Consider the following 23,414-nt stretch of genomic DNA (forward strand, 5'->3'; position numbering starts at 1 on the left):
AATACTCTGTAAGCCATATTCCCAATACTCTGTCACCCATATTCCCAATACTATGTCATCCATATTCCCAATACTCTGTTACCCATATTCCCAATACTCTGTTACCCATATTCCCAATACTCTGTCACCCATATTCCCAAATTCTGTTTGTGATACCTTTTGTGTCCTGTACCAAAACCCAGGAATTTGTGCCTCTTTATGAGTTATGGCCCTTTGTTCATCCTTTGTCACATCTCATATAGCCATATATCATATACTCTACCGCCTACAGTTACAAGTACTTCTCAGGACACTTTTGTCAAGGCCATATCATATCATCTGTCATTCGCTATTGGCAAATTTCATTTGTTAATACCTAATGGGACTGCAAAATGTCAAGTGGTGAAATCAGGTCTGGTGTCTCAGTTTATACTGAGTTATTGCCCTTTGTTCAACGTGCCTCACTGTGTTTGGGGTAAATCCCATATACATGTTATATATAAAGTTGGTCTGTAGGTGTGGGACTATATATGGTTTACTGTGTACATGTATGGTTGCTGTCATGTTAAATTTGCCATCATTGCCTGGGCTGAATTAAAAAGGCAATAACAGTTTAGTATGTGCTGCACACCAGTCCTTATACCTGATCACTGAACAGAACATAACCAATTTATCCTGGTACGAACATATTTTGGGGAATGATATCAAGAAGTATTGATGTAACAAATATAAAAAAAACATTGGCAAGGTTTTTAAAATTTTAACTTTTATGTTAGAATTTTTTTAAAGAAAATCTGTCAGAAAATTACACCATTTAGGTATTAGATGATTGAATGAGTTCGTCAGTCTTCGGCCCAGTGTTATCCTGCTGTGACGTATCTGAACACACACAGAGGGATGTGTCATATAAAAAGTTACATTCTGAGAAGTCGGAAATTTGAACAATTTGTTAGAACTTAATTTGAGTAATTTATCACATTAGAATGGCTATTCAGAAGAATTATTCTAATGAAATGGTATTATACACATAGCCGTGTGGATTCGAAAGCTTTGAATGAACATAAAGTTGTAAATGTGGAAAGGCAAGCCTTTCAGGTTAGAGATTTAGCTGGTCGATGTTTCGAGTAGCGGTTGAAGATGTCAGTTACATGCTATCAATTGCTATGAAGCTGTGGGCAATTATGCAGTCATTTCTGTATTTGGCAGGCATAGTGAAAACAAGACTTTGTAGTACAAATGTACTCAAATTGCTTAAAAAAAGGAATCCTGATTTCTCTCAGAGCGTGTGAAGCATCAGAATAAGCTACAGTCCTACAGTTGAGTCTGTATGTAAAGCTGCTGAAACTAGATGGTTGGACATCACACAAAGCCACACTTTTCTGATCACTGTTATTCTTTAGATTAAATTAATATTAAGCTTACAATTAATTTAAATTTGCCTCCTCAATCTGATAGTCACCAAGGGTTATTAGCTCACCTGCCCGAAGGGCAAGTGAGCTTATGTCGTGGTGCGGCGTCCGTCGTCTGTCCGTCCGTCCAAGTCCATCAACTTTTCCTTTAAACAACTTCTTCTGAAGAACGGACAGGCCTAGAGTCATGATATTTGGCTGAAAGCTTTGTTGGTAGGAGCCCTACAAAGTTTGAGAACGAAAATGACCTTGACCTACTTTAAAGGTCACAGGGGTCAAATATGTCAAAAACTTCAAACGACTTCTCCTGAAGAACTAAAAGGTATAGAATCTTCATATTTGGCTGATGGCTTCCTGGGATGGAGCTTAACAAAGTTTGAGAATGAAAATGACTTTGACCTACTTTCAAGGTCACAGGGGTCAAATGTGTCAAACACTTCAAACGACTTCTTCTGAAGAACTGAAAGGTATAGAATCTTTATATTTGGCTGGTGGCTTCCTGGGATAGAGCCCAACAAAGTTTGAGAATGAAAATTAGTTTGACCTACTTTCAAGGTCACAGGGGTCAAATATGTCAAAAACTTCAAACGACTTCTTCTGAAGAATTAAAAGGTATAGAATCTTCATATTTGGCTGATGGCTTCCTTGGATGGAGCCCAACAAAGTTTGAGAATGAAAATTACCTTGACCTTCTTTCAAGGTCACAGGGGTCAAATGTGTCAAACACTTCAAACGACTTCTTCTGAAGAACTGAAAGGTATATAATCTTTATATTTGGCTGGTGGCTTCCTGGGATAGAGCCCAACAAAGTTTGAGAATGAAAACTAGTTTGACCTACTTTCAAGGTCACAGGGGTCATATATGTCAAAAGCTTCAAATGACTTCTTCTGAAGAACTGAAAGGTATAGAATCTTTATTTTTGATTGATGGCTTCCTTGGATAGAGCCCGACAAAGTTTGAGAATGAAAATGACCTTGACCTTCTTTCAAGGTCACAGGAGTCAAATGTGTCAGACACTTCAAACGACTTCTTCTGAAGAACTGAAAGGTATATAATCTCTATATTTGGCTTGTAGCTTCCTAGGAAAGAGCCGAACAAAGTTTGAGAATGAAAATGACCTTGACCTTCTTTTAAGGTCACATGAGGCAGATATGTCAAACACTTTAAACGACTTCTTCTGAAGAACTGGTAGTTATAAAATCTTAATATTTGGCAGGTGGCTTCCTGGGAAAGAGCCAAACAAAGTTTGCGAATGAAAATGACCTTGACCTACTTTCAAGGTCACAGCGTTCAAATATGTCAAACAGTTCAAACAGCTTCTTCTGAAGAATTAAAAGGCATAAAATTATAATATTTGGCTGGTGACTTCCCGGGATAGAGCTCACCAAAGTTTGCAAATGAAAATGACCTCAACCTACTTTAGAGGTCACAGAGGTCAACAACATTTTAATGGATTTGTTCTTGAGAACTAAAAGGAATGGATTCATAAGATTTGGCTGGTAGCTTTTTGGAATAGAGCTAACCAATTTGAGAAGGAAAATGACATTGACCTACTTACAAGATCACAGGGAAAAATATGTCAAGCAACTTCTGAAGAAGAATCAAAAAGCATAGAATCTTATAATAATATTTTGCTGGTAGTTTCAACAGATGGAGCCAACAAAGTTTGCGAGGGAAATATTTTTAGTGCAATATAATATTTAATGAGAATATTTTGCTATGACTGCTTAAATATTCAGGTGAGCGATACAGGCCCTCTTGGGCCTCTTGTTTAGCTCACCTGGTCCGAAGGACCAAGGTGAGCTTATGCTATACTATGCTGGCCGTCGTCTGTCCGGCTGTCCGTCCATCAGTACGTCAACAATTTCTTTAAACGACTTCTTCTTCTTAACCTCTGATTGGAATTTAACTTAATTTGACTGGAAGCATCCCTAGGTGATGGGGATTCAAAATTGTACAAATGGTGGGGCTGACCCCCCAGGGTGGCTGAGGGGCGGGGCCAAAATGGATTATTTGGCTATATACTGTTTTAAGCGACTTCTTCTCTGGAACTAAGAGATGGATATCAACCATATTTGACTGGAAGCATCCCTAGGTGGTGGTGAGTAAAAATTGTACAGATGGTGGGGCTGACTCCCCAGGGGGCTTAGGGGCGGGGCCAAAAGGGGGCAATTTGGCTATATTGCTATAAATGTTTTCTTCTGTAGAACTATGCCATGGATATTGATCATATTTAGTCGGAAGCATTCATTGGAGGCAGGGATTGAAAATTGTACAAATGGTGAGGCTGACCCCGCAGGGGGCTGAGGGGCGGGGCCAAAATGGATTATTTGGCTATATACTGTTTTAAGCGACTTCTTCTCTGGAACTAAGAGATGGATATCAACCATATTTGACTGGAAGCATTCCTAGATTTAGATGATTCGAAATTGTACAGATGGTGGGGCTGACTCCCCAGGGGGCTTAGGGGCGGGGCCAAAAGCGGGCAATTTGGCTATATTGCTATAAATGTTTTCTTCTGTAGAACTATGCCATGGATATTGATCATATTTAGTCGGAAGCATTCATTGGAGGCAGGGATTGAAAATTGTACAAATGGTGGGGCTAATTAACCCCCCCGCCTAAGGGGTGGGCCCAAAAAAGTTTATTACTTAGAAATGGTTGAGATCCCCACCGTATAATTGCTGAGTATAAAAAGAAGAATGCACATTTGCTTCCAGGATGGCCTTGGGGTCTGGCCCCACCCTTGGAGACATAGTCCCTGAGTCATAATGTTGAAATGGTTGAGATCCCCACCCCAAAACTATATATACAATTGTTGGGCATAAAGAGAGTTATGCAGTCATGATATTAGAATTGATTCTTGGGTCTGGCCACAACCCTAGGGACCTAGTTTCTGAGTCACAGCTTGGAAGCAGTTGAGATCCCCACCCCATAACCATACATTAAATTGCTGGTCATGAAAATCTAATACAGATATGCTACAAGAATTTGCCTTGGGGTCTGGCATATTCCCTTGGATCTCACTTGGAGAATATTNCTTGGAGAATATATTGCCATGATTGCTTAGATATCCAGGTGAGCGATACAGGCCTTCTGGACCTCTTGTACTTGACTGTGCAGGGCTGCAGGATTAAAGTAAACTAAAAATAATCAGCTTTTTCCAGACTTCATAAACAAATCAAAAATCACTACTGATGGAAAATATAATAAATGCACTATGTACTATAGGTTCCAGGGTGAGCTTAGGAGGTGGTACTTCTTCTGGTCACCCTCCATCTTTAGCCCATTGGGATCAAAAGTTGTACAAATATATTGGCAGACTCTTCTGGGGACAGTGTCATAATTGATTGTCTCGTTTACATTAAACGTCTCCTCCAAAAATGTAGGACTGTTTTTAACCAAATTTTAATGATAGCACACTTTGCCTATGAAGAACATATGTAATGCAAATAGAAGGGCTGAGTCTATAGGGTATGAAGGGCTTGATAAAAGGGGTCAAATCAGTTTATTTGCTTTTAATTATATCTCTTCCAAAACTTTAGGCCGATTTCAGCTTAATTTCTGTTATACCATATATGTTACTCCATTGGGATTAAAAGTTTTGTAATTCAAGGTCTGATCCTCCTAGGAACTAAAAGCCTTGGTAAAAGGGGTCAAATTGGCTGATATCCTTTAAATGAAAACTCTTCCTGAATTAGATTTTATATGTAATACACTGTAGCAGCAGCGCGTTGTTGTCAGCATCTTCAAAGCCCGACTGCTTCAGGAATTTAGCCAGATTGATTTGCATTGACAGGGGTATTTAATTAACATTTCTTTAATTGTTTTAGTTTTGATAACATTTACCTGCAGTATAGAGTATAGTGTTTGGGTTAAAACAATATATCAAAGGAAATAGACAAGATTGCAAGAGAACCAGACAGTTTGAAAAATATGTTATTTATTCTTATATTACCTCTGTAAGTTGTTATATTACCTTTGTAATTCATTATCTACTAGCTGGGCTCCAACTCTTGTAAACTCTCGGTCAGGACTGGAGTTTGAAAAAGAATAAGAATTATGTATGCAACTGTTCATATCAAGGTCAACAGATTATTCATACTGGAATCTTTAGATCGATAGAGAAATCATTGTGTTCTTTGAGACCCTGGGCCTAATTGTTCTGTGTGTTTGTTTTGTACATAGTGAGTGTCCAGAATTTGAACCCATCCTTGGAGTTTGAACCCATACATCATATGGTGACAGCTACATCTGACAAGGTTGTTGGCTTTTGTCAACATCCCAGGGTACCACATCATCTATCCTCCTACCATTTCCATATTTACTCCCTCATGACTCATAATAGACAAAAGACCTGTTTCATTTACATATTGTTTTATCAATTTATACAGAGCAGCACTTAGACAGGTTCCAAGTGCCCTTCTGGGTCTCCTATGTTGTGGGAGACAAGCACCAAGGATACATATCCGTGTTACCTTGGATACTGACACAGGCAGATTTAAAGGAAATAAAAGGGAGACAAACCTGGATTCAGTTGGTTTCTCGCACATATCAGAAAGATAATCTTTCTGAGATATGTGACTAATAGAGTCAAAGCTTAAATTGGTTTCTGTGGTGAGAAATGGAGAGTCTTTGTCTCTGCCTCAAAGGACACCAGTGTTTTGTTTTGAAGATTGTTTCCTAGCATACACATGCCAGCTGTTGTCTATTTATACAGATGGGTAGACTAGAAAAATGTTGAATTGTACTAAGTTGCCCTTATAGCATGTCTATAACCTTTATCATTTGTTTGATATATTTTAGTTGATGTTGTGACAATCAACAATTCTCTGTAATCCTCCTCTCAAATTACAGATATAAAGCACCTATGAAGGATCAAACCATCATCTACTCAAATTACAGCCAAAAAACAGAGCCATTATGTTCTCAAATTCTAAAACATAGAAAAACAAGAGTATCCCTAAGGGATAGCGGGGACTGATAATACACAAAATCTGTATCCATGGACCGCGACTACAAACACTATTTGTTTCCGTGGTATTATGTTGGAAACTATCATTTGAGAATATGATGTTGGATCTGGTGTCATGTTCCTCCACACATACCGGGATAGCCTTAGTGATATTAATATGCTCCATATCTGGGGAGGTCACATAATGTTAACCATGTCCATCCAGTCTCGACCCATCATGATTCTGCAGACATCATTTTTAACATGTTTTTATCAAAGTACAATATGCAAAGGTCAAGTATGAAAATACCTGTGATTAGTTTGTATTTCATGGTCCCAAAGATAACCCCAAGATCACTGTTGCTATTTATGTGGCAACCATACAGCCATGGAGGCATCCAGGTCTTACAGACATTTTGTAGTCATAGTGAACAGTATATAGATGATTTCTATATGCTGGCTATGTTGTACCGCTGATTCTTAGATTCACCCTGACTGGTGTTAGTTTCCTATCACCTGACAAAACATTTAAAGACTGGATGAACAGTGGATTGATCAGGAACTGAAATAAACCTGTGATGTCCATAACCAAACTTTCATAAAGGTGTAGTACATGAATGTACATTTTTTAAAAACATGTTGGAGTCCGGTCTAGAGGATATCATACAGATCCTTTATCGGAAAATAAACTTAACTTAAAGCCTAAATTTTGTTTGTTTAGGGAATCACTGGCTGGTCTTAGTTCACTTAAACAGCTGAATATTCCGTTTAAGTTACAAGTGTAGATTTCCATACTTGCAACCTTTTAGAAATTTCCATGGGGGAGATTCTGCATGCTCAAAATTAAAACATAAATAAAATGTGTGTATACACCTCCTAGAGACAAAATGACCCTTCAAACTGACATATTTTGAGTTGTTCTTTAAGATGAAATAATTAGATCTTAGAATATAGGAACAGTTAAGCAAATTCACAGGTTGAAAACAATCAATTTAACCCTTTCACCCCTATGTAACTTTAGTAGACTCTACCATGCATTGATATGGATGAGTCTATTATGGTCTACAGTGTTGAAAGGGTTAAGGGTCAAAAATCAGGAGTCTCCCTCCTAAATAGGGAGGGTTGGCAAGTATGGATTCTTTTTTACTTGCTGCGGAATAGAAAGTATGAAATTTGTATGGAAGGGACCCTACTATGTCATCTTCCGAGACTGTCCTTGACATCTACCCATTGATTCCTACTGGTTGGTTGCTCACCTCTGTCCTTGGAACATGCTTTATATTGCCAGACTGCCCTAATTGCTGGTGGCGGCTCTCGTGGTACGCTTGATTTTCGTCATTAAGAATCACCACTCCTGTACAGCATACCTTTCCAGATTTACAGTTTATGATTTACAAGAATTATTAGTCAAGGAGCTCCATGGCATTTAACTAGCGTTTATTCTTTACAATTACGTACCGACCCATCTATTACGTCTTCTGCTCTGACTAATAAGGCCATAATGAGGTATAATGAGCTATCCTGAAGGTTACAGTGTCGTTGCTGTGAATAGGTTTTATTTCCGAAACCACATATTTATGCTGTTTTTATATGATTGATAAGTTTACAAGTTTTTTAAATATGCTTTAGAGGTCGTTCCTCTGATTAGGCCTCCAGACTCTATCTAATAAAGATGTCCTTCCAGATGGATGTTGAAGGCCACGATTGCTCACAGATTTGTGCTGTGATTTTGTTTCTATTGTTCCAGGCCTATAAAACATGTGGCTCTATATGTGACATACCAGTGTGCATTATCTAGCTCAGTAAATGAGATTTTAGCATGTTCACAGACATGGGTCTTTTCTCTAAATCTGTTTTCTTGAGGTCTGGTTAGCTTGTTAGTTTTTATCAAAGAAATGTTCATACATAACTCAAATATTTCCTTGGATTTATTTTACTTTCACATGTGATGTTTTTAAATATAAATTATAAACTTGGTGTAGGTTTTTCTTCTTACACAATTAAAATGAAAAGATTCTCGAAAGTTTTTAGGTTCCACAAAGCTAACCAGAATGTAGTTTGTAGAGTTGTAGTGTCGCTATTGGTGCTGTATCATCCACAGGAAGTTGCATGCTGGTGATCTGTATCGTACCTCAAACTGCAGCAACAACAAAGCATCCCAATGCTGTTGTTTTGTCTTAACTGCCTATTTAAATTGGATTTTTGTCAAGATTATAGGCTCTGAAAAGTGGTTAACATTGACCTACATTGTACCATTGTAGTTCATCTCAGTATGTGTCTAAACACTTCATCACAATCAGGGGCTAAATCAAACGTAGAGGCAGAGAAAATAGAAATAAAGTTTGTGTAGTAGTGACAGTCATTGATAGCTAGCTTTGAAATTCTCTCGTGCAGTGTATCACAGTTTACTACAATGAATATTTTATGTGCAGTACGTTAGTTTCAAACAAGTTTTCGTTTGTTTTTATTGATGAATCATTTGTAAAGTTTGATCTACACAGCTGCATGTAACATATCTGATGTAAAGTCTTATTGTTATGGTTTCAAAAATAATTTGAGTATAATTTATGTTTTATATTTTTTAAATGATGAATGATTACATAGTTTACTTACACTGCACAATGTAAGACATGCAGCCATAATTTTATAAATCAAATTCTATCAATGTCTTGCATGTTGTTTTGCCAGTACAAATGTACCATATTTCTTTCTACTGATAAATCTGTATTCTGTATTACATGTAATACCAAGTCGCTAAATATTAACGAGTATAACTACATCATACTCAACACATTTTACCTAGTAGTGTTAGAGTTGTCTCCCTTTAAAATATTATTTTTACTTCAATACCATTGTATTTAGCATAACGGGAAATTGTCTTTGCTTGCCCGCATTGTTGTGTGTATACCTTTAAAACGTGTCATCAATTAACTCACCGAGTACAAATTAACATTCCTCTATGATGTTTTACTTCTATATTTGTTCAGAACTCTTTATTATTGTGACTTTTAGGCCATTATCAATTTTACCACTTTCTAACAACTTACTGGTCTAATCAGCATTTAATATAAGATGAAGGGTACGAGCCATCAACTAAGAGCACATTATTACTGCTGTTACTCTCATGAAAAATTACAAATAAATCCCATCTTGTGCATTTTTACAGAATTTTAATTAATATATTTGAAAACAAATGGACCTTTGAAAACAAAAGCTTAATACTACCATCCCCCATCCCCATACACATTACCAACGTTACTCTTCATGTCTTATTAATGCACAACATGTGAGAAGAACATTAAAAACTGAAAAGAATTATATTATACTCTGAAGTCAAACTGTTCTTTTCCAATTTAACCGATTCATTGGTTACCCCTTTACCTTAGTTTGATATATAACACATAGTTTTGTAATTGCATGGCCACAATTAACTACAAATAAACGTGATATGCGCTCAGTTTGATGTGACATTATAGAACTTTACAGTACACTATTGCATGTAATACTCTAGTTTATATCATTAGATAAACTGTGTGAGTGTGCCTCAAAAGTACAATGACATGAAACCTCATCTATTTAGAACAAAACCCTTGGAGGGCTAGAAAGGTGCTTTTTCATACATTAATTGTTACCTATTGTAATTGTTCCTAGCATTCCTGACTTTTCATCAATAAAATAGCAAACACTGTTTAGTTAGTGTATTAATATGTACTATAACTAGTGAACATTATTATCAAATTCAGTTATAATACTGCAATGAGAATGCTTCTTAGATTTAAAGTAAAAGGAAACATCCTCTTCATTAAGTTGACACTGATGGTTGTTTTTCTACCTGATATTATAGACATAGATGTGTTTTCCAGTTCAATTATCATTAGGTTTTACAAATTTACAGTTTCCCTTTTGATTCAGCCACATCTTAACTGGTTGTCCCTCTGACAAGCTACCACTAGTCCTGTTTTCCCTGACCAGCCACCACTAGTCCTGTTTTCCCTGACCAGCCACCACTAGCCTGTTTTCCCTGTATTAAACCACTGCAGTGCAGATCCCATTGTCCTTTTATCCTACCACCACATACATAGAATTGTGCTTTTCTCTATCCAGCCACCACTAATTTGGTGCATGGTCTCACCATCTAGCCACCACTAATTTGGTGGTCTTACCATCCAGCCACCACTAATTTGGTGGTCTCACCATCCAGCCACCACTAATTTGGTGGTCTCACCATCCAGCTACCCCAAATCTGATAGGTTCATTATCCAGTCACATCACTAACTATGTGTAAACCAGTCACCACTAATTCAGCTACCTCCAAACCAGGAAGGCAAAACTATCTTTAAAATATGCCAAAATGAAAATAGGGTTGAGTGAACAGATTTTGATATACATTAAACAGTATTTTTAGGTCACCTGAGCTTTGCTCAAGTGACCTATTCTGATTGGTTTTCGTCTGTTGCTGTCCGTCATGCATAAACTTTTTACATTTTTGACTTCTACTCAAGAACCAGTGGATGGAATTTTTTCAAACTTGGTCAGAATCATCCTTGGTAGATGAGGATACCAAATTGTAAAATTGGGATTCCTACCCCAACCCCTGGGGCCAGGGCGGGGCCCTAAAGGGAAAATTAACCATTATTTCAAAAATCTTCTCCTCTAGACTCAGAAGTACAGTCATTTTCCGGCATGGATGGAAAGATCATCAGGGGGCTTTATTGAAATTGTCAATTTCAGGACGCCCGAGCTATCCGTTCTCCCAGGGGGAGGGGGTAAAGTTTATATAGGGAAATACCACTTTTGGGTATATTTTGACAATTTTCTGTAGGAATTTATTCTTACTTGATGAGAATTATCCTTTGAGGAAGATGGTTTCAAATTGTAAAATTGGGATTTCTACCTGAACCCCAGGGGCCAGGGTTGGGCCTTAAAGTGAAAATTAACCAATATTTCAAAAATCTTCTACTCCAGCCTCAGAGTCAATTTCTGTGCATGGATGGAAAGATCCTCAGAGGCTTTGTTTAAATTGTAAATTTCAGGACCCCAGAGCCATCCGTTCTCCCTTGGGGTAAAGTTTACTATAGTTTATATAGGGAAATAATTTTATCCATTTTCAGCAAAAAAAATATTCAAACTTTGTCAGATTCGTCTTTGGTAGATGAGGGTATTACATTGGAAAACTGGGATTCCTGCCCCATCCCAAGGGGCTAGGGTGGGACCCCAAAGGGAAAATTTACCAATATTTTAACATTCTTATCCTTTGATGACATGACAAGTATTGTATTTCACTTAGCTTACATGCTGATTTCCACATCACATCTCAACAATAAAATTGAGCTACCAGTACCTATGACATTACTCAGGTGACCGCTAAGGCCCTTGGGCCTCTTGTTATTTTAAAGACAGTGTTAACCAGGTATAATGTATAGCGCTTTAAATTGGCGAGGTCAATATTTTGCGATTTCGTATTCAGCACATATTCGCGGGGGTTAAATTTCGCTGTGCACCCAAATCCCATGTGTCGTGCAACGCATTTTGAGTGCCATCATTTAAGGCTTAAACCTCGAAATACAGGTAAACCGTTTGAAAACATCTGCTAGTGACTTTACTCGAAAGAAAATCAAATGTGTATGTACCTTTGTAGGATTAAACTGTAATCAATTAATCATCTACTGTGTACACATACATATGTTGTGGCCACTTATATGTAAATGTTGTTTTTACATGGACTGCCCAGTTGTTCTGTGATAATCTGGTTTGAGTTCATTTAAGCTTGCATAACAGCATTGGGTCATAAGCATTTTAACATGTTGTGATATAGGCCGTAAAGGTGGTTAACCTTTTTCAATTATAAGGGCCCCGTATCGGAGATACGGGTGCCCTATAGTAATCACTCTGTCTGTCTGTCTGTCTGTCTGTCCGTCCACACATTTTGTTCCTGCCTGATAACTTAAGTATTTATTGACCGATGTTCATGAAACTTGGTCAAGATGTTCAGTTCACAAAAATACACATTGAGGTAAAAAGTCAAGGTCAAAGGTCAAGGTCATTAAGTTCAAATGTCAAGGTCAAATTATGCATCTTTTTACTGATGAACATTTTGTTATGACATGATGAAGCAAAGTTGATCAGAATTAAACAAGGAGTCAACCTGACTCAAGGTCATTGGGTCAAAGGTTAAGGTTAAATTTGTATCTTTTCACTGGTGAACATTTTGGTATGACACTTAGAAGCAATGTTGCTCAGAATTAGACAAGGAGTCAACTGACCAAAGGTCAAGTCATCGGGTCAGGGGTCAAGGCAAATTTTGTAGCTTTTCACTAATGAGCATTTTATGACATTATGAAGCAAAGTTGTTTTGAATTAAACAGAGACACACTGAGGTAAGAAGTTGAGGTCAAAGGTTAAGGTCATTAGATTCAAAGGTCAAGGTCAAATTTTGTATCTTTTCACTGATGAACATTTTGTTATGACATGATGAAGCAAAAATGATCAGAGTTAAACAAGGAGTCAACCTGACCAAATGTCAAGGTCATTGGGTTAAAGGTCAAGGTTAAATTTTGCATCTTTTCACTGGTGAACATTTTGGTATGACACTTTGAAGCAATGTTGCTCAGAATTAAACAAGGAGTCAATTGACCAAAGGTCACGGTCACTGGGTCAAAGGTCACAATCAAATTTTGTATCTTTTCCCTGATGAACATTTTGTTATGACTTTATGAAGCAAAGTTGCTCCGAATTTAAAAAGGAGTCAACTGACTTAAAGTCAAGGTCATTTTATGTGATTATGTAGCAAACTTGTTCAGAAATTAACACAGAGTCAACTGACCTTAGGTCCAGGTTACGGGGTCCAAAGGGTCAAGGTCAAGTTTTGTATTTTTCACTGATGAACATTTTTTTATGATATTATAAAGCAAAGTTGGTCGGAATTAAAGAATAAGTAAACTGACCAAATATCAGGGTCACTGGGTTAATGGTCAAGGCCTATGGGTCCAAAGGTCAAAGACAAAGTGGATCTCTGATTTTGACCCTGACTCTTGATGGAGGAGGTATATAAGGTGAAATAAAACAAATCAAAGCTAACAAATGAGTATTGCACTGGTATTTACATTTCTGTTAGCCCAGCAAATATGGAGGTGGAAGGAAACAAGACTCACATCATGATCATAGTACATGTAAAATGTATATTTTGCTTCCTTGCGATTCTTTTTGAAGTCCAAATGTCAAACGTCAAGCTCAGCTATATGGGCAGATTGCTTCTTGATGTTTATGGGGGATATATGCCACAAGACGGGGCCCTTACTGACCTGTCAGTGTTCTAGTTTTGCTGGTGTTTGTAATTTGCGGATATTAGTCAAAGCACAAAAACAGCAAAATTAAAAACCCCACGAGATATAACCGCTATACAGTAATCAAGATACTTATATATACTGCCCCTTATGGCTGTTCAATGTAAAGAGGTTTCATTCTTTTTCATTTGAAGATTAGACCTACAAACTATAAATGATAAAGTACTTTCCAGAAAGCTAAATTTTTCATTATTTTATCAGAGAATAAAATTAAAGCTGTCAAGGGTAATAGTACCGTAGATTACTCCTTCTGATTGGTGTAGAAATATCCAGGAATATCCGACAAGGTGCAGTCATTCTTGATCATCTCAGTATCAGTTATCACAAAAAGGCACGTAATGTTTGCAGACAGTTCTAAAAATAAGTTTTTTTAGATTTTTGAAGATTTCCTTGGTATAAAGATAACTGAATTTCAAAGGATTCTATGGAGTAGTGTTTCAATGGTCCAATCAACTCAAAGACTTCAGATTCAAGTTATATTGGATGGCAAATACGGAGCTAGAAGTAAAGCCGGTATGGTTAGTAAGACCTGGTGTCAAACTTCAGCAGAGGAAAAATAACTTCATATCTCCTGTCTTTTCTTTGCAAGCTTTCATCTTAATAAAAAAAAGAAGTAGTATATTTCTCCAGCTATATTTTTGCATCGGAAAGAAAATCATTCAATAATTCATTTATGTACTAATGACATTTGCATGCATATTCGACAAGGAATAATTTAGTTTTAGTGTTTCTTTCATGAATGGTAGTCCTCAAGATTAGAAAGGATGTTAAATTTGTAACGCTGCGTTAAGCTGACCACAGAGAAAAGCTTGTATTTCTCTATACCGGAACAAACACTGTAGTATTAGGTAGTGTGTGTCGGGTGATGGGGCCAGATAGAGTAATACTGTCCTTGTATGTTGTCCATGTTTGACCAACAGCCCCCAGCCACGCATCTCTGATTGGTTAGCCAAGTTAGGACAGCCAGACACACTTTGTTTGTATTTTGGTAAGGTTTTCACTTCCCTGGTTCTGTGCTGCTGTTTAAACAGGCCTCGAGCTACGTCAGGATTGGTTACTCTTCTCATCGCAGTGATCACACTTCATTGGTTCAGATCACTGACATCAAATGTCCATTGCGTTTACTCAGGGACGAAAGAGTGAAAATAGTTACGGCACCAAGAGGACCTTTTTTAGCGGTCAAGTGGCCATGAGCAAGGTCAATAAATGTGTCTTACATTCCATGTACAATAGGGTCGAATATACTACCTTTTCATTTCAGGTGCACATTGAAAGTAATTGAGTTAAAATTCAGAAAGATCTATAAGATCTTAACATGGAATTTTGAAAAGACTTGTTAATACTTACTAGATCCTAGCAAATCAAGCTTAAATAAGGACTAAAATATTAATTACTCTATGTACATATTTTAGTGGTAGTCTTATTTTAGTGCTTTTCACACTTTTTAGGTCACCTGAGACAAAGTCTCAAGTGACCTATTGCGATCGCCTTTTGTCCGTCGTCGTCCGTCGTCCGTCATGCGTCCATAAACAATTTACATTTTCAACTTCTTCTCCAAAACCCCTTAACCAATTTCAATGAAATTTTGCAGGGACCTTCCATGGACAAAGGTCAACAAAAATGGTTGCCGGTTTAGTCCTAAGCCCCCAGGGGCCTGAGGTGCGGGGCCAAAAAGGGTCAAATTGACTAAAATTTCAAAACTCTTCNTGAAGTTCCTGTATGTTGTTCTCAACTGCATATTTCGTGGGTGTGCCTATTCATCAATATGCAAAACTGTTAAAATTTAATAATATGCTAAAATTTGAGTGTGCTTAAACAAGTCTGTTAACAGTATATTTATGCTGACTTAAATATGGCCTAGTTTTTATGCTGACTTAAACCTGGTCTTTTATTTATGCTGACTTAAATATGGCCTAGTTTTTATGCTGACTTAAACCTGGTCTTTTATTTATGCTGACTTAAATATGGCCTAGTTTTTATGCTGACTTAAACATGGTCTATTATTTATGCTGACTTAAACATGGCCTAGTTTTTATGCTGACTTAAACCTGGTCTATTTTTTATGCTGACTTAAACATGGCCTAGTTTTTATGCTGACTTAAACCTAGTCTATTATTTATGTTGATTTAAACATGGCCTAGTTTTTATGCTGACTTAAACCTGGTCTATTTTTTATGCTGACATAAACATGGCCTAGTTTTTATGCTGACTTAAACATGGCCTATTATTTATGCTGACTTAAACATGGTCTATTTGCTTATAAAAAATTGTGATGTTACCAGTTTGCTTTATGACCGCTCTCTGTTACAGTGTCGGCCAGGACTGGGAACCAAGGTGTTGTACCAGCTATTGTATCAGAAACCCACCAAGATGATGGTGTTGTCTGGATGTAGTATCGTGTCCACTTTTGTGGCCCAGGCGGCCAAGATGTGGAACCTTGTAGTGGTGAGTATTCCATTTAGATTAAAAGCATGAAAGACCAGGCTCTGGTTTCACGAATGTTCTGTAGCTCAAGTTAAGATTTCTCCTTAACAAAAGTTACAGCAAAAAACTTACCTGCAAGATGAATTCAGTGAATTGTGAAACTGAAACCATATCTTCATATCATCTTTCTTTCAGTTTACAAGGAGCATAATGTCTGATTAGGGATTAAGAAAGAAGTATTGAGCCTCGTCATCAGTGTTGAATGATACCTGTATGTGGTCTATGAAGTTCAATCGGTCCCTGGAACTTCACTGATTCAGATGCATGAGCATGTTTAAGAGAATCAGTGTGTGTTAATTGGGCACTTCAACAGGAAGAACTTTGTGTGCAAGATTATCCTATGTGGCTAAGTAACATGCCATGTGTCTTATTCGTCAGTGTAATCTTACAATTGCTGTAAACAGAAATTAAGCGAGAAAAGAAGAAGCCTATCATTCCTGGGGTCACTATAAGTCAAAGGTTAAGGTTGCAATGGCTATAAATAGACTGATGATTGCTGCATCATATCTGAACTCAACTTAAAGGGACAATGCTATTCGAAAAGGAAAGATTCCTGTTGTGTTTTGGTTTTAACAGGCCTCGTTGGTTTCTAGGTCCAAGGTCATATGATATCTAAAACAAAAACTGAAATTTTATAAAATTGTTGGTTTCAGAATGACTTTTGAAGGGTAAATTCTTCAGTAGCCAATTTGGGAGGAATATTGCCCATAGGGGAGTAGAAAAAGCCTGTTGATTTTGGGGTCACTAAAGCAAAGGTCAAGGTCACAGTGGCTGTTAAATAAACTTGTAGGAAACTATTGCGTTTCTGATGTTATCTCTTAAAGGATACGTCCGATCTCAAACAAACTTGGATGGGTGATGTCCCTTGAAAGAAAAAATCCCTATTGAGTTTGGGGATAATGGAAGTTACAGTTACAGTAGCTATATTGTTTTCTGGTGGATTACCAGATCTAGACCAAACTTAGATGGATGTTGGTGCTTTTGAAGAGGAAGGTCTGTTGATTTTGGGGGTGACAAATTAAGGTTGATTTACAGAAACTGAGCCAAAGTTTATTTTCCAGTCCTTTTATTAGGTACATGCTCCTTAATCAAGGGCTTTTGTATGGCCCATAGGTCATTTCTAGTGACATTTCACTCATTTTAGGCTACAATTATAGAAGACACTAAATCCTCTGGTAAATATAAGCTCTACGTAATGTGGTTAGTCAGGGTTAATTATTGTCTGTGAACAATTATACAGACATTGTATTTATAGTTCTGTTTACCAGTCAGTGCATGATCTAGAACATGTAAAAACCTATGGACAGTGATTTTTTTAAAAGTCATAGTCTGAAATTTGAACCATATATTTTTTCCAAGTTTGGTAGTAATGACAATGTGTTTTGTAAACTAGTCAAGGATGTTTGCTTCATCCACAAAATAAATTTTGTGAGGAAGAATATTGGGAATTTACACCAAGAAAATTAGGATGCGTGCATATTCAGAATAGATGGAACAGTATATAGATTAAAATCATGTATAAGAGGCCATGTCCCACTGAACTAGTGAGTACTGCACTAGAATCGCCATAAATATAGGTTAATATCGCGTCGGTTCTAACAGGCGCAGGGATTATTGGGGATTTTATTTTGGCTACGTAAGATTCTGCTAATTAGTTTGGTTAGTGAAGCAATGACTTTTCATTAAGTTGACAAGCTTAGGTTACCAGGAAAAAGAAATTCACATTTAGATATGGTTTATTTTGAAAGATGGGGAGCCTAATGGTCATATACTGTGTGTAATATGTCTAGTCTGTGAACTTTGTCGCTCATCAAACGATGAGGAGACAATCTAATAAGGATTCTTCAGAGATTAATCAAAAGATTTATCGCTGAAAGAAAAGTCAGTGATCCATTGTCTCATCGTGTTAAGCAAAGACTTTGTTATGGATTCGTGTGATGTTATAATTTAACATTTGGTAAAAGTTTGATGGATTGAATGTCTTTATCGGTAAAGGTCAAACTGTAGGACAATGATAGAATAGGTTAAGTTATAGCCAAAAGCTGTTATCAGTCTGACATGACGGATCAGGTAAGGTAAAATAAGGGAAATATGGGCTTCATTGGGAAGTAGCACAACAACAGATAATTGATATTTAGGGAATATATCAAGGATCACATATCAAGTATTTTAAATTCTTGCAAGTATAACTAGATAGTTCCATTACTTAGGGTAACATTAATGGTATTGAAAGACACTTGATTCTTTGGTGTGTTATTCTAGGATTTACAAAAATTATACACCCTTCATTTGTTTCCTCAAACGATAAACATCAGACTGAAGCCTTCGCTGATTAAGTATAAAGTAGAGAGAGTTATCTTCCCTATTGAACATTTTTGTCGTAAACATGTCACCCATTAAAGGGTTAAATAGAAATAATTGAGTATCTAAGAGAACTAAACATCCCGACATGTTTGTGGGTATAGTAACCTACAAGTATATGTTGACATGTTTTGTGGGTATAGTAACCTACAAGTATATGTTGACAGGTTTTTGAAGAAAGAATATGTCTCCATGACTTTGAAATCTTGGACAATGATGATGCATTTTATTGTTGATCAGTCCTTCACTACTAAATACTTTTGAAAGGAACTTTTTTTTAGAAAATTGGTTGATTGACATTTTTGTTTGATTATAAAAGAAATAGTAAATATAAACTATTATTGCGCAGTCTTATAGTTTATAATTTCCTTCACACATTGTAAAGTTTTATAATTTCATCAGATATGTTTTACCATCGATATGCCAAATATACAAGGCATAAGGGCTTGGTTCCTGTTCGTGTCACAGGACCATGTATTTTGTGAATATATTTATGACCTGGCATACATACATCCCTCATCACCACATTTGGTACGAATATATATCAGCGGTTTTCTGTAAGAAGTCCAGATGGATGTGCAATTCATATGCCATGTGGACTTGCCAGGTTCCAAGGATCTTGCTGTAGCTGCTTACTCTGTTAAGTCCTTTGAATTATATTGCAGTGCTACCCATTAAACTGTATGATGTAAAGACACAGACACCCAGAACCAATGGCTTTTCCCCTACAGTGTACATTCCAGCAATAGACACATGATGGAAATGTCTACCGGCCATGAATGATTTGTCTAGGCCTAGTTATTTCTTGCTGCAAGCCTTCATTACAATACAAAGACTTGACCCTCCGGGTGATTGTCATAACCCAGAAAATCCCCTACAGTGTACTTCCCAAGTACAAATTTTATAGATTTGCACTACAATATTTTGTGACTGTCACCCTCACAGGCTTTTTGACCAATGTGTTGGAGGAACGCATAAGATTTCAGTTTTAGTTGCATACGGAGGTCGTAGCCTTGGCGTGAATTAAACTTAAACAACAGTATTTATTGCAAGTCCTTATGATGCACCTTTCACCTATCAGTATGATATGTCATTGGCTATGTTTAAATGTTTGGCTGATCATTAGGAAGCTCTCATTTGCTAGGGCTGGGAAATGGGATCAGAAAAGCCATGTGATGCTTCAACTTCGGGTGTTGTGATATATATTGCAATATTTTCCAACACATTATCCCTTCCTTATAAGGACTCTAGGCTATTGTAAGCCTATTGGCAGAATAATATGAATGGAGGGGGGGGGGGGGGGGACCATGTTACTGATTTGTCAAGGTTCTGAATTTTCATTGAGAGGTCACTCTAATTGACCTTTGAGTGATACCATTGTCATGGACACCTTGTCATATGATGACCTTAGCTGATTGGTCTTATTATCTGTAGATGGAGTCTATGACCTTTTAGCTATTGAGAAGATTTAAAACTAGAGTAAAACCCCAATCAATCCACAGGGCTTGCTCCTAGGTAGAATAGTTGCCTTGCTAACATATGTAGCAATGCAAAGGCTTTACTTTAACACTTTTCATGGGCCAGCTATGACAGTCATATGCAACAACCCTTTATGTCTTTATATCAATTTAGAACATGCATGTCGATGTATCCGATGTTCAACTCTAATTTCAGGCTTTATTATGCTGATGAAATCAGTTTCATATAATTATATATAAATAATCTATATCTTGTATTTTCAATCTATCTAATACAATAAGTATATTGCAATGTTTCGTTGTGTACACATGTAAGTATATTGCATTGAGGTGTGTGTAAAGTCATAATGTTAGGCCTAAGGGACCATGGTGCAATATATTGGCTTTACAATAGCATATAGCTCATCCTGCTCTCTGAGAGTTGTAAAATGAGGGGGGGTATATGAAATTCTATTGGCTATTCAACAAGTGTCACCTACAGAAAAATCCCAAAGAAAAGCAAGTCTATCAGAAAAGTTGAGATGATAAAGTGGTAGCTGTATAATACATATTACAACAACTGCTCAAATCGCAGACAGAAGATGACCGTGATTAAACCTCAAGCAGGAAATCAAGAAAATATTTGATTGTTGGTACTGTGCATGAATTCTATTAAATTTCCAGCAAGGATAAATTCTAATTATGTGATATGACAGTCATGTCTCATTAACAGTAACCTCTGGTTCTCAATCACTTGATTAATTATGACACTTTCACAAGTGGTCACATTCATGAACACAACTTGGCACAATTATGAATACTAAGTTCAGATAAGTAAATGTATCCCCCATCAGCACTTTGTCTCGCACATATCTTATATACTGTTACCTTCAATTGCCAAATTCTGAGTACCTCTTGGGATTGCAGAATGTTGAAATGGGACTTACTTACTTACTTACTGCCTATTTTGCCCAGTAGCGTTTAGGGCAGCAACGAAGTTCCTCCACACCAGTCGATCCTTTGCTTAACGCTTGATAGTTCCCCAGATGTGATCCATATCACTGAGCTCTGTTTCCACCATGTGTCGCCATGTGATTTTGGGGCGACCTCTCTTCTGTTTACCTTCAGGAGTCCAGTGTTCTGCAACCTTTATGAGATGGAGTTACCTTCCTTCCTTAGCACATGTCCAATCCACCTCCAGCGTCTCTTCCTGATGATGTCTTTCATACTCTCCTTGTTGCACTGTTTCATCAGTTCATCATTGGAGATTACTTTTGGCCAGAAAGTCTTCAGAAATTTTCTCAGTCTAGTTGTGTGAAATGTTGACAATTTCGACAAGTCTTCCTCTGTCACCCGCCAACATTCAGAACCATATAAAAGTGTTGATAGCACACAGCTTTTATAATGCAGCTTGCTTCTGGTGCTATACTGTGCTAAATCTGGCCTTGTACAATCTGTTAGCGATGTCCTTGCTAGCTCCTCCATCCTTGCTGATTGGGCTTCCTAGGTAGGTGAAAGTATCTGTGGTCGTGAGGTCGATCAGTATCCCCTACACATACTGGTGATGGTGCTGAAATGGGACTTCAAGTGCCCCAACATTTACAGACTACGGTTCACTGTGCTTCACTTTGTCAGGGGAGTATCTCATACTCTCAGCCTCCTTCAATTGACAAAGGATTTTGTATGTGAAGACCTCTTTGGATGGTGGAGTGTCACAAACAGAAATTAGGTCTTATGTAGCTCTGTATACAGAGTTACCACCCTTTGTTTGTTTTTGATCCCAAAGTTTGTTTGGATATGGCCAACAATAGCTTCAACGTTTTTAAATTATTTCCAATTTTGGCTGGTACCTCTCAGAGTTTTGCATCACTTCCAATCTATGGTTGCATTTTGGATGTCGACTGTTTACTTCCAGTTTACAGTTGATTCATAAAAGACTGAACGCATCAACAATCCATTAAAAAAAAAGATACAAATAAAGAAAATATTCTGTATCAAAATCTCTTTCTATATAGAAAGGCTGACCTTGCATATTGATCACTTATTGCATGTTATTTGGATCTTATTGCCTTTAAATTGATGACCATACAGCATTATTATTGATCATAGAGAGCAAGGCCAAACAGCATCGGAACCATGCATTAGCCTGTCTACTCGTCTGTTGTATTCTAAACCCAATTCCAACATGATCAAAATGGAAGTCTGGCGAAGGAAAATGTGTTAGAAGAATCTACCTTTACCATTAGAAATACTGTAAGGAAATGGTGCCCCAGGTAACCAGATTTCTGAAGTGTTACGTCTTTAGATTCAGAATAGATGTTCCCTTCAATACATGTTCTCAAAGATGCTTTTACATATCCAGTGATTCACTTAATGTAATGTACATCAGAAACACAATTTGGTAGCGTAATACAAAAACTGCAAGCTTCTGGTCCCACCAAGATGGAAAATGTTAAACACAAAGTCTGAGTAAAGAAATGGAGCTAAACGCATTGTCCAGCCAAAGTCTGTGAGGTCAAAAGTATAGGTTATAGTACTGCTCAAGATGGATCCACATGTGACGTACGATTGATGACAAATGCAAATATTGTAATGCCCCTATTCCCCTATATGGCAGGGGTCTAAAATTGGTTAGAAATACTGCAACAGAGAATTAGTGTTTCAAAACAAAACAATTATTACCATGGAAATGATATAGCATTACTACTGTGGAAGGATAACACATCAGAATTCTGAAACTCACTTCCTGTTACTTAAGGCACTTAAAAATATTGGAAGTGTATTCAGGTTGCAATGTTTCAAATTTAGTGGATATTATAGAGCTGTTCTGGAGGTCCTTTTTGCAGAAGCTTTCTTTAATGACCACACAATATTCCTCGTTTTTCGCAAGAAATATAAAAACCACGATTTCAATATATCAGCATCAAACTTGCTGAACGTGTAGAACAAACCTATGCTAGACAGATTGTTTTTTAATATTGAGGTTTCAGGAGTCAATTTAACTTGTTCTGCTTGCTTGATAACCTTGGAACCCTCACTGGTGTATTCTTACACCACCAGACCTACTCATTGTTACCATTGAAGACGGGTTTCTCCAGAGTCTGAAACTTTCCAGAGATGCCCTTGACTTGAGAAACAGTAGGTGGAACACCAGTGAACTCTTATAGATAATACATGTATATTATTGATAGACCAAATGTTAATTTGATATAAATTTCATTATATGAAGGATAAATTATAGAATTTATTACATGGTATGCTTTATTTGTGATTTATATATTACTACTAAAATTGTGTACAACCAGATAAAAAGATGTTTGCCATGGGCACTTTTCATGATCAAAGTATTGTTTCCATGATTCCTCATGATTCATGTTGCAGTGTTTAAGAGTCTGTATGAAAAATAGAAAATATTTTTAAATTAATT

General features: G+C 37.1%; 1 protein-coding gene across 1 annotated transcript in view; it reads left to right on the plus strand.

Moving 5' to 3' along the window:
- The window catches only part of LOC110459375 (gamma-aminobutyric acid type B receptor subunit 1-like), a 206,794-nt gene that overhangs the window by 80,789 nt on the left and 102,591 nt on the right, over positions 1-23,414 (plus strand). The window contains exon 2 of the mRNA XM_021511597.1: positions 15,996-16,130. Within this exon, the coding sequence (XP_021367272.1) occupies positions 15,996-16,130 (135 nt within the window). The remainder of the gene's footprint in view (positions 1-15,995; positions 16,131-23,414) is intronic.

This window comes from Mizuhopecten yessoensis, unplaced genomic scaffold, assembly GCF_002113885.1.
Source record: "Mizuhopecten yessoensis strain PY_sf001 unplaced genomic scaffold, ASM211388v2 scaffold10045, whole genome shotgun sequence".
Lineage (NCBI taxonomy): Eukaryota > Metazoa > Mollusca > Bivalvia > Pectinida > Pectinidae > Mizuhopecten > Mizuhopecten yessoensis.